The 15,843-nt window shown below is 41.7% G+C and overlaps 1 protein-coding gene across 6 annotated transcripts in view; it reads right to left on the bottom strand.

The window, feature by feature from the left end:
- The window catches only part of pcnt (pericentrin), a 402,447-nt gene that overhangs the window by 258,551 nt on the left and 128,053 nt on the right, over positions 1-15,843 (bottom strand). For all 6 annotated transcript variants that reach the window (XM_068036205.1, XM_068036207.1, XM_068036208.1 and 3 more), the window contains 3 exons: positions 12,401-12,656; positions 9,483-9,562; positions 1,248-1,422 (listed from right to left, as the gene is read on the bottom strand). In XM_068036205.1, the coding sequence (XP_067892306.1) occupies positions 1,248-1,422; positions 9,483-9,562; positions 12,401-12,656 (511 nt within the window). The remainder of the gene's footprint in view (positions 1-1,247; positions 1,423-9,482; positions 9,563-12,400; positions 12,657-15,843) is intronic.

Here is a 15,843-nt window from a genome sequence, read left to right as displayed (position 1 = left end):
AAACTAAACTAGGGGACATAGGTTTAAGGTGAGAGGGGCAAAGTTTAGAGGGGATGTGCGAGGCAGGTTCTTTACACAGAGGGTGGTGAGTGCCTGGAACTTGTTGCCGGGGGAGGTGGTGGAAGCAGGTACCATTGAGACGTTTAAGAGGCATCTTGACAAATACATGAATAGGATGGGAATAGAGGGATACGGACCCCGGAAGTGCAGGAGGTTTTAGTTTAGGCAGGCTTGGAGGGCCGAATGGCCTGTTCCTGTGCTGTACTGTTCTTTGTTGACACATGACAGAAGCAATTCAATACAGAAAAGTGAAACATTTTGGTAGGAAAAATGAGGAGAGACAATATAAGCTAAATGGGACAATTTTAAAGGGGATGCAAGAAACGACAGACCTGAGAGTATCTGTGCACAAATTTTTGAAGGTGCCAGGACAGGTTAACAAAGCAGTTAATAAAGCATTTGGGAGGCTGGGCTTTATAATTTGAGTCATAGAGTACAAAAGTCAAGAAATTATTCTAAACCTATATAAAACAAGAGTTCAGCTCCAGCTGGAGCACTGTGACTGACTCTGGGCTTCAAGAAGGATGTGAAGGTTTTGGAGAAGGTTCAGGAGGGATTTACTGGGATGATTCCAGGGATAACGGACTACAATTGCGAGGAGATATTGGAGCAGCTGGGGTTGTTCTCCTTGGAGCAGGGAAAGCCAAGAGGAGATTTGATAGAGCTGCTTAAAATTATGAACAGTTTAGATAGAGTAAATAAAGAGCAACTGTTTCCAATGTTTGAAGGGTTGATAATCAAAGGGCAGCATTTTGATCACACAGACAGCAAGAGAACCAGAGGTGACATGAGGAGAAACATTTTTAAAGTAAGGTGTCGTTAGGATTTGGAATGCACTTCCTTCTAGGGTGGTGGATACAGATTCAATAGTAGCCTTCAAAAGAGAATTGGATAAATACTTGAAGAAAACATTTCTGAGATTATGGGGGAAGTGCGAGGGAGTGGGTCTAACCGCATTGCTCTTCGCAAGAGCTGGCGCAGACTTCTTCGGTCAAACGGCCTGCCTCTATGCTGTACTGTTATACAACAAGTCAGTACTAGGTCCACTGCTTATAATGACCTTGACTTGCACATAGAATATACAGCACAGAAACAGGCTATTCTGCCCGAACAGTCCATGCCAGTGTTTATGCTCTACTTCAGCCTCCTCTCATCCACCCTCATCTATCAGCATGATTTGTTCTTACTTTTCTCACACGCTTGATGTTCCTCTCCTTCATTATGGATTGCTTCGAGTTCATTCTGCAGCTTCTCCACCTTCCTGCCCCATTCTTCCAGCTCGGCTTGATGCTCTGCAGACATAGCCTGTTCCTGCTTCTCAATGCGCTGCCTGCATTCTTCCTCCCACTCCTTTTGCATGTTCTGTTGGAGTAGAACAGGTTGCTGTTGATGGTCACCATTACACCATAAGTACATATGAAACAGGAGTAGGAGTAGGCCATTCAGCTCCACCATTCAATGAGATTATGGCAGATCTTCTACTTCAATACACAACAACTTGCATTTGTATGGTGGTATTTAATGAATGAAAACATTCCAAGGTTAACAAGTGCAATATTAATTAAAACATTTTTGATACCAAGTCACAGAAGGAGATCAGGAGAGATGAGCAAAAGCTTGGTAAAGATGATAGGTTTTAAAGGAACATCTTAAAAGAAGAGACAGATAGAGATGCGGAAAGGTTTAGGGTGGGAATTCGAGAGCTTGGGGCCCAGGCGGCTGAAAGCACAGCCACCACCAAGCAAGTAAAATCAGGGATGTGTAAGAGGCCAGAATTGGAGAAATGCAGAGATCCCAAAGGGTTGTTGGGCTGGAGGAGGTTAGAGAAATAGGGAGAGGTGAGGGATCTGAAAACAAGGATGAGGATTTTAAAATTGAGGCATTGTCAGATCAGGAGCCAGGGTAGGTCAGACAAGCACAGGGGTGACAGATGAACAAGACTTTGAGTAAGTTAAGATACAGGCAGCAGAGTTTTGTATGAGAGTTAGTATGTATAGGGTGGAAGATGAAAGGCCAGCCAGCAGACAAAGGCAAAAGTATGGATGAAGGTTGCAGCAGCAGATAAGCTGAGTCGAGTAATGTTACAGAGATAAGAGCAGCTGCAGTCCTTATAGTACAATTACAGCTACAGAAGCTGCATTGCTCTGTTTCCTAAAAGTTTTCAGTAGCATTATCAAGCAGATGACACTGACAAATCCTGGAATGGTAATAACCATGTGGACCAGGCAATAGGCACATTGCATCATTAAAAATAACCCTCCAGTTTAACCACAATTCATGCAGTGAGGGGTTAAGTACATAAATTTAGAAACAAAGACACATTGTTATATTTTGCACAAGTAAAGCTATTTTTCATCAAAATCAATAGCAATAATCCCAAAAGCAGGCTAATTAAGTTGAATAAAGATCCATTGAAGATTACAACCCAATTCCTTTTGGAATGTACTTAGTGTACATTCCTTTCCTTACCCTTAGTTAGGAAGATGCAGCGGAATTATGAAATTAAATTATCAAGGAACATTAAATAAATGGCAAACTATTCCTCAGACACAGATAAAAAAAGGAAAGGCGAGATGGAAATAGGACCATAAAGGAACAGTCAGGATAAAATCCAGGTAGCAATTGCAAAATGGCAGAAATACTAAATAATTATTTTGCTTCAGTATTCAGCAGGGAGACGGAACAAGTACACATGACATCAGAAAATGAGATTAGAAATAATATAACCACATTTAATATAAAAAGAGGAGAAATAATAAACTAAACAAAATCAGATAGGATAAAACCCCTATTGCACCTGTTCATTTTAAAAGAATTTAGGAAAAAGGTAGCAAAGGCATTATTTAATTCTTTTACATAGGATATATGGCATAGAAATAGGCTTAACCAGTCCATGCCAGCGTTTACGCTCCACTTGCACCTCCTCTCATCCTTCCTCATCTAAATCTATCATTGTAACCCTCTATTCCCTTCTCGCTCATATGCTTGTCTGGCTTCCCCATAAATGCATTTATATTATTCACTACAACCACTTCCTGTTGTAGCAAGTTCCACATTCTCACCACCGTTTGGATAAAGAAGTTTCTTCTGAATTCCCTATTGGATTTCTTGGTAACTAACACATATCGATCGCTTCTAGTTATACCCTTCCCATAAGGGGAAACATTCTCTCTGTATCCAAACCTTTTGTAATTGTAAAATCCTCCATTCGGTCATCCCCTCCGCCTTCGTTTTTCCCAAGAGAAAAGAGACGCAGCCTGTTCATCCTTTCCTGATACGTACACCCAAGCACTTCTGGTATCATCCTTGTAAATCTCCCTTGCATCCTCTCCAATACCTCTATATCCTTTTTATAATATGGCCACCACAACTGCATGCAGTACTCTAAGCATGCTCTAACTAAGGCGAGATACTGGTTTCGCATAACTGTCCTACTTTTCAATTCTAGCCCTCTACAAATAACCTGTAATAACCTGCTCAATGACGCTCAGTTTGGGTTTAGCCAAGGTCACTCAACTCCTGACCTCATTACAGCCTTGGTTCAAACATGGACAAAAGAGCTGAACTCAAGAGGTGTGGCGTGAGTGACTGCCCTCGACATCAAGGCAGCATTTGACTGAGTATGGCATCAAGGAGCCCTAGCAAAACTGGAGTCAATGGGAATCAGGGGGAAATCTCTCCGCTGGTTGGAGTCATACCTAGCACAAAGGATTATGGTTGTGGTTGTTGGAGGTCAATCATCTGAGCTCCAGGATATCACTGCAAGAGTTCCTCAGGATAGTGTCCTAGTCCCAACCATCTTCAGCTGCTTCATCAATGACCTTCCTTCAATAATAAGGTCAGAAGTGGGGATGTTCGCTGATGATTGCGCAATGTTCAGCACCATTTGCGATTCCTCAGATACTGAAGCAGTCAGTGTACAAATGCAGCAAGACCTGAACAATATCCAGGCAATGACCATCTCAAAAAAGAATTTAACCATCTCCCCTTGACATTCAATGGCATTACCATCGCTGAATCCCCCACTATCAACAACTTGGGGGTTACTATTGAACAGAAACTGAACTGGAGTAGCCATATAAATACCGTGGCTACAAGAGCAGCTCAAAGGCTAGCAATCCTGCAGCAAGTAACTCACCTCCTGACTCCCCAAAGCCTGTCCACCATCTACAAAGGCACAAGTCAGGAGTGTGATGGAATACTCTCCACTTGCCTGGATGTGTGCAACTCCAACAACACTCAAGAAGCTCAACACGATCCAGGACAAAGCAGCTCACTTGATTGGCACCCCATTCACAAACATTCACTCCCTTCACCGCCGACGCACAGTGGCAGCAGTGTGTACCATCTACAAAATGCACTGCAGCAACACACCAAGGCTCCATAAACAGCACCTTCCAAACCCGCGACCTCTACCAACTAGAAGGACAACGGCAGTGGATGCAGGGGAATACCACCACCTGTAAGTTCCCCGCCAAGCCACACACCATCCTGACTTGGAACTATGTTGCTGTTCCTTCACTGTCGCTGGGTCAAAATCCTGGAACTCCATTCCTAATAGCACTGTTGGTGCACCTACCACACATGGACTGCAGCGGTTCAAGAAGGCAGCTCACCACCACCTTCTCAAGCACAATTAGGGATGGGCAATAAATGATGGCCTAGCTAGTGACGCCCATATCCCATGAATGCCTTATTTTTGTAGCCTTGCTAATCGGTGTATTGCTAATATAATGCTAATGATTGGTGTATTCGAAGAGATCCCTTTGTACCTCTACCTCTACCCCCCTACACTTGCACATTCCAAGTAATAAGTGACCTCCTTATTCTTCTTACCAAAATGTACCACCTCACAGTTATCTGTGTTGAACTTCATTTGCCAATTATTTGTCCGCTCTGCAAGTTTATTAAAATCCTCCTATAATTTGTTGCAGTCCTTCTCAGTATCGACTATCCGCCCCCCCCAACCTGGTGTCATCACAAATTTAGAAATAGTGTTTTTGATACCAAGGCCCAAATCATTAATGTAAATTATGAACAGCAGCAGTCCCAGCATTTAGTGGTTCTTGTGGAACACCACTTCCCACCTTCTGCCACTCTGAATAATTACTCTTTACTCACACTCTCTACTTTCTGTCTTGAAACTAGCTGGAAATCCATTCTGCCACTTGTCACCTGACTCCACATTCTCTGACCTTATTCATTTGTGTATTATGGGAAACCTTATTGAAGGCCTTTTGAAAATTCAGATAAATTACATCTACAACATTACCACTCTCCTTTCTCTGTTCCCACCTCATAAAATTCAATAAGAATGGTCAAGCAAGATTTTCACTTTTGAAATCCATGCTGGCTATTCATTATATTTTCTTTTCTCGATGGTCTTCTATTCTCTCCTTTAGTAGAGATTCCATTATTTTTCCTAACACTGGTCTATAATTCCCTGTGCACATTCTGTCCCCCTTCCTACTTATAGGAATTTCTTGAACTATCTGCCAGTCCTCTGGCGCTACACCTTTTCCTGATGAATTATTAAATATGTATAGTAATGCCGCTATCACTTCCCTAGATTCTCTTAGAATGTGTGGATGCAATCCATCTGGACCAGGGGCTTTATCCTCTGAGTTTCATTAGTTTACTCTACACATCCCTTTTTTAAATATTTAAATGCACTTCACTCATTACTCATCTCATCATTCAATGTCTAGCTCCCTGGTAAATATAGAAGTGAAATAATTTAATATTTCTGCCATCTCTCTATCGTTACCTGTGGCATTATCCTGTCTATCCCTTAATAGCCCTAGTCCCATCCCAGCCTTTTTTTTTTTTAAATTGATGCACTGTAAAATATTTTACTATTTTGTTTTACGTTCCTTGATAATTTAATTTCATCGCTCCACTTTGCCTTCCTAATTTTTTTTAAATTCTCTCCGAATTTCTTCATACCCTCTCTCATCATACACTCCTCCGCTGTCTTTATACTTAATGCATGCCTCTTTCCTAACACTCAATTGTTCCCTCGTGTCTTCATTCATCTATGGAATCCCACTACTGTTCTTTCCTTTTAGCAGAATATATTTTTCCTGCACTCTGTTGAATACCGTTTTAAATGTTTCCCATTGTTGTTGACCAATATTGTTGTCCATTTTATTTTCCCTAGTTCTATTCTCAGCCCCTCAAAATCAGCTTTTCTCCAATCTATTAAGCTGGATTCCGTCATACTTATGCCCTCTATTATCACCTTAAAGCATAATATATTACGGTCACTATTGCCTAGATTTTCCCCTACTTTTACTTCTCTTCTCTGCTCGGTTTCATTCCCCATTACAAATCCAATAGTGAATTTTCCCTTGTTGGGCTTTTTTACATATTGGGTTAGAAAGGAGTCCTGTACACACTGTAGGAATTCCATCCCCTTATCCCCTTTACCTACCTCTTCTGTCCAATTAATATCTGGGTAGTTGAAATCCCCCATGATTATTATTCTGTGTTTTATTCAATTCCCTAATTTGTCTGCATATTCCTTCCTCCACCTCCCTTCCACTATTACGTGGTCTGTAGAATATCCCTATTAGTGTGATGGATTCTTTATTATCTTTTATCTCTATCCGTCTTAGAGCGAAGACCAAAGTACGGAAAGTCCTCATCAGGGAACTCCTCTTTGCTGACGATGCTGCAGTAACAACCCACACAGAAGAGTGTCTGCAGAGACTCATCGACAGGATTGCTGCTGCCTCCAACGAATTTGGCCTAACCATCAGCCTCAAGAAAACGAACATCATGGGACAGGACATCAGAAATGCTCCATCCATCAATATCGGCAACCATGCTCTGGAAGTGGCTCAAGAGTTCACCTACCTAGGCTCAACTAACACCAGTAACCTATCTCTCGATGCAGAAATCAAGAAGTGCATGGGAAAGGCGTCCGCTGCTATGTCCAGACTGGCCAAGAGGGTGTGGGGAAATGGTGCACTGACACAGAACACTAAAGTCCGACTGTTTCAAGCCTGTGTCCTCAGTACCCTGCTCTACGGCAGCGAGGCATGGACAAGAGCGACGTCTCAACTCATTCCATCTTCGCTGCCTCCGGAGAATCCTTGGCATCAGGTGGCAGGACCGCATCTCCAATGCAGAAGTCCTCAAGACAGCCAACATCCCCAGCATATACGCCCTGAGGCAGCGGAACTTCAGATGGCTTGGCCATGTGAGCCGCATGGAAGATGGCAGGATCCCCAAGGACGCATTGTACAGCAAGCTCGTTACTGGTATTAGACCCACCGGCTGTCCATGTCTCCGCTTTAAAGACGTCTGCAAACGCGACATGAAGTCCTGCAACATTGACCACAAGTCGTGGGAGTCAGTTGCCAGTGATCGCCAGAGCTGGCGGACAGCCATAAAGGCGGGGCTAAACAGTGGCGAGTCATAGAGACTTAGCAGTTGGTAGGAAAAAAGACAAAAGTGCAAGGAGAGAGCCAACTGTGTAACAGCCCCGACAACCAATTTTATCTGCAGCGCCTGTGGAAGAGTCTGTCACTCTGGAATTGGCTTTTATAGCCACCCCAAGCGCTGCTCCACAAACCACTGTCCACCTCTAGGCGTTTACCCATTGTCTCTCGAGACAAGGAGGCCAAAGAAGAAGATCTCTATCCATATAGATTCTATTTCTGTCTTGCATTTTTTTTTCTACTGCCATTTATGTTATCCTTAATAAGTACAGCTACTCCACTTTCCCTTTTTCCCTCTCTATCTTATCAAACTACGTTCTACCCTGCAATGTTTAATTCCCAGTTCTGATTTTTCTGTAGCCATGCCTCAGTAATCCCTACCTGTCTGGTTCCTCCCAACGCATGATTGCCGCCAGCTCCCGTTTTATTACGGGCACTATGTGCATTGCTGTACAGACATTTTAAGTCTTTTTTAATAGGATTTCCTCTCACTTTATTTTTAACTATCCTTTTCTATAACTCCATTTATTCCCTTAACATCGACGTCCTCCCTTACTTTATTCTTTCCTCAGCTCTCCTTCCCTGTTTTGTTTAGCTTTTGGCTGATTATGTTTGTTCTAGATCCCTCTCCCCAAATTACTAGTTTAAAGCCTTTGCCACCTTCCTATTTACCCTTTCCATTAGGGCATGGGTGCCACCCCTGTTCAGCTGGAGCACATCTCATCAATAGATTGCCTTCCTGTCCAAGAACTGGTGCCAGTATCCCATGAAAAGGAAACCCCCTTTCTTACACTAGCCCTCTTATCTGCTCTGGTTCATTCCCCATTACCAGAGGGAATAACTTCTACAGATGACACAAACCTTGGAAATGTAGTGAACAGTGAGTAGGAAAGTAGCAGACTTCAGTAGGATATTGACAGAATGGTGAAATAGGCAGTAATGTAGCAGATGAAATTTATTGCAGAGAAGAGTGATGTGAAGCATTTTGGAAGGGAAAATGAGGAAAGGCAGTATAAACGGAATGGTACAATTTTAAAGGGGCGGCAGGAATTGAGAGTCCTAGAAGTTCACATACACAGCCCATTGAAGGTGCCAGAATAATTTGATAATTTTTTTTTTTGAAGTACAGGATCCAATGTTTTATAGAGGACTAGAGTACAGAAGCATGGAAGTGATAGGAAATCTTTATAAATCACTGGTTATACCTCAACTAGTATGATGTGTCCAATTCTGGGTACCACATTTCAGAAAAGATATCAAGGTCTTGGAGAAGGTGCAGAGAAGATTTATTAGAATGATAACAGGAATGAGGGAATTCAGTTATGTGGAGACGAGAGAAGCTGGAATTATTCTCCTGAGAGTAGGTAAGATTATCAGGAGATTTAATAAAGATGTTTCCACTGGCAGGAGGGTCAGTAATCAGAGGTCACGGATTAAAAATAACTGGCAAAACTGCTGGTCGGGAGATAAGTGATTTTTTTTCAACCAAGCGAGTTATGATCTGGAATGCACTGCCTAAAAGGGTGCAGTAATAAATTAATTAGTAACTTTCAACAAGGAATTGGATAGTTACTTAAAAAAAGAAACATTTGCAGGGCAAAAGAGAATGCGACCAATTGGATAGCTCTTTCAAAGAGTTCACACAGGCACAATCTCCAAATGGCCTCCTTCTATGCTGTATCACTCTACGATTCTAATGGTAAGTGTAGCACGCGACTAAGAAACAGATGACTGGGCCCACAGTTCCCATGAGTAGTCAAGAATTCCACTGTTGTTGTATTACCCAACTACCAGAATGGTTATGGACTTTTGCTTTTTTTCATCTAGCAATTCCCAGTTGAAATCTGTCCAACTCTGATCAAACTTCAGGTGGTGGTCTAAAGACTTCTGCTTCAGTGTATTGTTGAGATAGATGTTAATTAGTTGCCAAAGAACAAAACTTGCCTAAAATTTAAATAAACAAAATGATTTTCATACTTGCAGTTTCTTTGTTTCCTCTGCTACCAGTGTGGCCTTCAAAAGAGCAGCTTCTTCTTCCAATGCCTTCCTTAAATCCTCTGGAAACAAAAGTATGGTCATGGAATGTCAGTTGACCTGCTTTGGCTTTCCTTTTCTCCCTTCAATTCTATAACATGGTTTAATGCATCAGTTGTGACTTAGGGGTAACACTCTCACCTCTGAGTCAGCAAGCTGTTGGCTGAAGTCTCACTCAAGAGACTTAATCCAGGCTGACACATCAGTGCAGTACTGAAGGAGAACTGCACTGTTGGAGGTGCCGTCTCTTCGAATAAGATGTTAAACAGAGGCCCTGTCTGGCCTCTCAGGTGGACGCAAAACATCCGAAGATTATTTGGTAAAGAGCAGTGGAATTCTCAACTATGTCCTGTCCAATGTCTAACCCTCAACCAACGTCACTAAAATGGATTAACTGGACATCATCACATCACTGTTTGTGGGACCTTGCTGTGCCCTAAATTGGCTGCCATATTTTGTAATTACAACAGTGAATTCACTTCAAGTACTTCAGTGCTTGTGAAGTGCTTTGAGATGTCCTGAGGTTGTGAAAGATGAGAGGTTTTTTTTTCTTTTTTACTTGCCATCCATGGATTGCAAACATCAAACTCTGACTACCTCCAAATTTTGGGAACCTGATCCCACAGTGGGATAAGAGAATGTCTAGAATCAAAGTGGAGAATGGTTGCAATTTTGTTCTAAGCAAACAGAATTTTCTTATTCAACTTAAACAATAACACAAGGTACTGCAATTTCACTGCACTGTGAAATGCACTAGCTTTGAGCTGGATTTCTTGCGCTAACTGCACTTGTCTACATCTTCACATTATCCAGAACAAAATGGAGTAGCAATTCCTTACAGGTGTATTTCAACATAAATTTGGAAGCTCTGGCATCCATCACATTTAAGTACCATAGATTTTATGAAAACAACTGATCATCAGCAATCACAAATGGACTACTGCATTCTGCACAGAATGTAAAGCCTTTGGCAGGCATTGATGCAGACATAAAAACAGAAAGTGCTGGAAATACTCAGCAGATCAGGCAGCATTTGTGGAGAGAGAAATAGAATTAACGTTTCAGGTCTGTGATCTTTCATCAGAGATGGGAAATTCAGATCAATGTCAAATAGAATGCCAAGGTTGCAAACAGTCTGGTTCAGTCCAAGACAGGGGCTAGGGACCAGAGTTTGTGGTGGGGGCCAGAGGCAATGGCTTCAGTCATCCCAATGTGTAGGAGCGTATGTCAGGTAAGTCATCTGGCAACATAGAGCGGAGGAGTTGATAACCTTTACTCATTTGACGGATTAAATTGATGCATGATGTAATACATATTGCAAAATACACGGCATACAGTCTGAAAATGAAGGATGTATCAATTTATCCCAAGGCACAAACTTATTGTTTTATTTAGGTTAGCTAAGGAAATAAATGTAGAATTAAACATTAAATTAGGACATTCTTTCCTCATACATATAGTATGTAGAACAAAGAACAAAGAAAATTACAGCACAGGAACAGGCCCTTCGGCCCTCCAAGCCTGCGCCGATCCAGATCCTCTATCTAAAGATGTCGCCTATTTTCTAAGGGTCTGTATCTCTTTTCTTCCTGCCCATTCATGTATCTGTCGAGATACATCTTAAAAGACGCCATCGTGCCCGCATCTACCACCTCCGCTGGCAACGCGTTCCAGGCACCCACCACCCTCTGCGTAAAGAACTTTCCACGCATATCCCCCCTAAACTTTTCCCCTTTCACTTTGAACTCGTGTCCTCTAGTAATTGAATCCCCCACTCTGGGAAAAAGCCTCTTGCTATCCACCCTGTCTATACCTCTCATGATTTTGTACACCTCAATCAGGTCCCCCCTCAACCTCCGTCTTTCTAATGAAAATAATCCTAATCTACTCAACCTCTCTTCATAGCTAGCGCCCTCCATACCAGGCAACATCCTGGTGAACCTCCTCTGCACCCTCTCCAAAGCATCCACATCCTTTTGGTAATGTGGCGACCAGAACTGCACGCAGTATTCCAAATGTGGCAGAACCAAAGTCCTATACAACTGTAACATGACCTGCCAACTCTTGTACTCAATACCCCGTCCGATGAAGGAAAGCATGCCGTATGCCTTCTTGACCACTCTATTGACCTGCGTTGCCACCTTCAGGGAACAGTGGACCTGAACACCCAAATCTCTCTGGACATCAATTTTCCCCAGGACTTTTCCATTTACTGTATAGTTCACTCTTGAATTGGATCTTCCAAAATGCATCACCTCGCATTTGCCCTGATTGAACTCCATCTCCCATTGCTCTGCCCAACTCTCCAATCTATCTATATTCTGCTGTATTCTCTGACAGTCCCCTTCACTATCTGCTACTCCACCAATCTTAGTGTCGTCTGCAAACTTGCTAATCAGTCCACCTATACTTTCCTCCAAATCATTAATGTATATCACAAACAACAGTGGTCCCAGCACGGATCCCTGTGGAACACCACTGGTCACACGTCTCCATTTTGAGAAACTCCCTTCCACTGCTACTCTCTGTCTCCTGTTGCCCAGCCAGTTCTTTAACCATCTAGCTAGTACACCTTGGACCCCATGCGCCTTCACTTTCTCCATCAGCCTGCCATGGGGAACCTTATCAAACGCCTTACTGAAGTCCATGTATATGACATCGACAGCCCTTCCCTCATCAATCAACTTTGTCACTTCCTCAAAGAATTCTATTAAGTTGGTAAGACATGACCTTCCCTGCACAAAACTAGAGATAGCCATTTTCTACAAATGCAGTATTTGCATGAAATTTCCACCATGGCATTTAATTTACAATTCCAGAAAACTGAATCTGAGGACACCACACCCTACAAGATACTCTACCCATTTCCTGTCGGTGCTTCTCCACAAATTGCTCCATCTGTTGCTGGTTTTGTTTCCTAATGCACTCCAATTCAATGTGCTGCCGGTTCTGCAGCACTGCCACCTCCTGGCGTCGTTTATCATTCAGCACCTCTCGCAGCTCTGCAAGCGATTCCTCCTTCTCACGCTGCAGGTTAGACTGCATGAGTTCAAGTTGAGCCCTGTGCATGTTGTTCAGGCTCAGGCGCAGGGATTCCAACTCCAGATTATGATCCGTCTGTAGGAAAAGAACAGCTCATCTCAGGAAAGGGACATCATATAATCTGGTCAAAGTAATTCAACAGTATCACAGGAATATTCTTGGAGGAACATTAACTTGAATTATATACATCTTAAATTCCATAAATGTGGAGGTTTGGGCTTGTAAAGTGACTTCAAACCATAAATTGAGTCAGGTCACAAGTTTAAATTTTCCCAATTCTTTGGAACATTCTACTTATACTGTGAAACTATGGTTAAACAGATATTCTCCGATATTAAATAACTGGATAAATGGCTAATTGTTCCAATGGGAACAACGAAAAAGTGAATGGTTAATTAACAGATTCAAGTAGCCGTGTTATGATAGTACTTCTATTTTTTTGTAAAATATGTTTTAAGGACTTATAGTTGTATTATGGACACTGATTAATCTGGAATTTTGAAGAGATGCTGAACTATTTTTTTTTTTTAAGTCATCAGAAGATTCCTGGATTGGGCTTGTAAACAAGATCTTATTGGAAGGCACCTGTCTGCAGATAAATCACCCACCAGGGGTTGTTTTGGATTTTAGGAGATGTCTACGAAGAAGTGACAGGCCAAAATTTATGGAGGTCAGGAGGCTTGACTTCTGGACTGTTTTTAGTTTCAATTTGAACTGTTACAGAAGACATTTGGCTTTTGCTTGCCAAAGACAACCTAGCTCTCTCTCTTGAAAAGAAATCCTGCATACAGTGTGCTAGTTTCCTGTTTACAACTGTATTTGAAGAAACCCTGCCTATTGAATGTGTGGGAACTAAAACCCTTGTGGCTGCAGTTTTGCTGTAAAACTTACCTGGAGCCTCTGTAGCTGCATTTCTTGGAAAGCCTACCCAGACTGATCTTCAGCATCACCTAGAAAGAACTGTTCTAGGAAGATCCCAGTGACAGACATCTATATGCATTTGGGGCGCCAAACCAAAGCCAAGGACAAGTATTCCGCCTAAGTGGTTTTTCTTCTGTATTCTTTGTAACAGTGCTAAACAAAAATGCCTTTCATTTTCCCGGTTAACCAGCGCACATACGCGCGGGTGCGTGTGTATGCGCGTATGTGCGAGAAAGTGAGGGAGGGGCTAAGATAAATAAGGAGCTTTAATATTCCATTATTTGTGTGTATGTTTTACTTTGTTATTGGTTAAGACTTGCTTTATAATAAATTTATAATTTTGTTGTTTATTAAAGAAACCTGGTTGGTGTATTTTAGTCTGGGAAAAATAGAGTATATGGTTGACTCTTTTTGGTAAGTGGGAAAATTTTAATATATGTTGTGACCTGTGGAGAAGTGGCATTAAAGACAATTCTATTTCATTCTGAAAGTGAAGAAAAAACTCGATCCATAAACACTCAGTAGTGTGTGCAGCGTTAGCTGATCCCAGTACCTTTGGCCTTGGCACCATCTGAGGGAAATAAAATTATTCAGAATTCCTGATCCTTACTACTATCCAGTCAACTGTGCTGAAAGTGCATGTAGACATCTAGTGAGAATAAGATAGTTACGATATTCACAATGATTAAATAGCTTGCAAACATTCTACAGACCACCTAATAGTGAAGAGAGGTGGAGGAAGGAATATGCAGACAAATTAGGGAATTGAGTAAAAAAAAAAATCATGAGGGATTTCAACTACCGTGATATTAATTGGACAGAAGAGGTAGGTAAAGGGGATAAGGGAATGGAGTTCCTGCAATGTGTACAGGACTCCTTTCTAACCCAATATGTAAAGAAGCCCAACAAGGGAAAATTCGCTATTGGATTTGTAATGGGGAATGAAACAGAGCAGGTAAGAGAAGTAAAAGTAGGGGAAAATCTAGGCAATAGTGACCGTAATATATTATGCTTTAAGATGATAATAGAGAAGGACAAAAGCATGACGAAATCTAGATTATTAGATTGGAGTAAAGCTGATTAAGGGGCTGAGAATAGAACTAGAGAAAATAAAATGGGCAACAATATTGGCAAAAAAAGATGTAGAACGGGAAACACTTAAAACAGTGTTCAACAGAGAGCAGGAAAAATATATTCTGCCAAGAGGAAGGAACAAACTAAACACTAGTTTGACTCCATGGATCAATAAAGGCACAAGGGAACAATTGAGTGTTAGGAATGGAGCGTACATTAAGTACATAGACAGCAGAGGAGTGCATGATAAGAGAGACTACAAAGAGATTAGGAGAGAAGTTAAAAAAGGAAGCCAAAGAGGAACTATGAAATTAAATCATCAAGGAACATAAAATGAAATAGTAAAATATTTTACAGGCATGTCAATACAAAAAGGAAGGCTGGGATGGGAATAGGACCATTAAGGGATAGACAGGATATTACCACAGGTAACAACGGAGAGATGGCAGAATTATTAAATTATTTCACTTCCATCTCCCTGGTAAATACAGAACAGTTAGACGGGACATTGACTGATGAGATGAGTAATGAGGTAAGTGCATTTAAAATAAAAAGGAATGTATTAAATAAACCATTCAAACTCAGAGGATAAAATCCCTGGTCCTGATGGATTGTATCCACGTATTTTAATAGAATCAATGAAGTGACAGCAGAGGCATTACTACACATTAGAATTAGAACATTACAGCGCAGTACAGGCCCTTCGGCCCTCGATGTTGCGCCGATCTGTGAAACCATCTGACCTACACTATTCCATTTTCATCCATATGTCTATCCAATGACCACTTAAATGCCCTTAAAGTTGGCGAGTCTACTACTGTTGCAGGCAGGGCATTCCACGCCCCTACTACTCTCTGAGTAAAGAAACTACCTCTAACATCTGTCCTATATCTACCACCCCTCAACTTAAAGCTATGTCCCCTCGTGTTTGCCATCACCATCCGAGGAAAAAGACTCTCACTATCCACCCTATCTAACCCTCTGATTATCTTATATGTCTCTATTAAGTCACCTCTCCTCCTCTTCCTCTCCAACGAAAACAACCTCAAGTCCCTCAGCCTTTTCTCGTAAGACCTTCCCTCCATACCAGGCAACATCCTAGTAATATTTAATAATGCATTAGAAAATGGTGTAGTGCAAGAGGACTGGCAGATAGCCAACATAATTCCTATATTTAAGGGGGACAGAATGTGCCCAGGGAATTATAGACTAGTCAGCTTAACATTGGTGGTAGGAAAAATAATGGAATCCCCACTAAAGGAGAGAA

This window comes from Heterodontus francisci, chromosome 7 (genome assembly GCF_036365525.1).
Source record: "Heterodontus francisci isolate sHetFra1 chromosome 7, sHetFra1.hap1, whole genome shotgun sequence".
Lineage (NCBI taxonomy): Eukaryota > Metazoa > Chordata > Chondrichthyes > Heterodontiformes > Heterodontidae > Heterodontus > Heterodontus francisci.
This window is presented reverse-complemented; position numbering and strand designations above follow the sequence as displayed.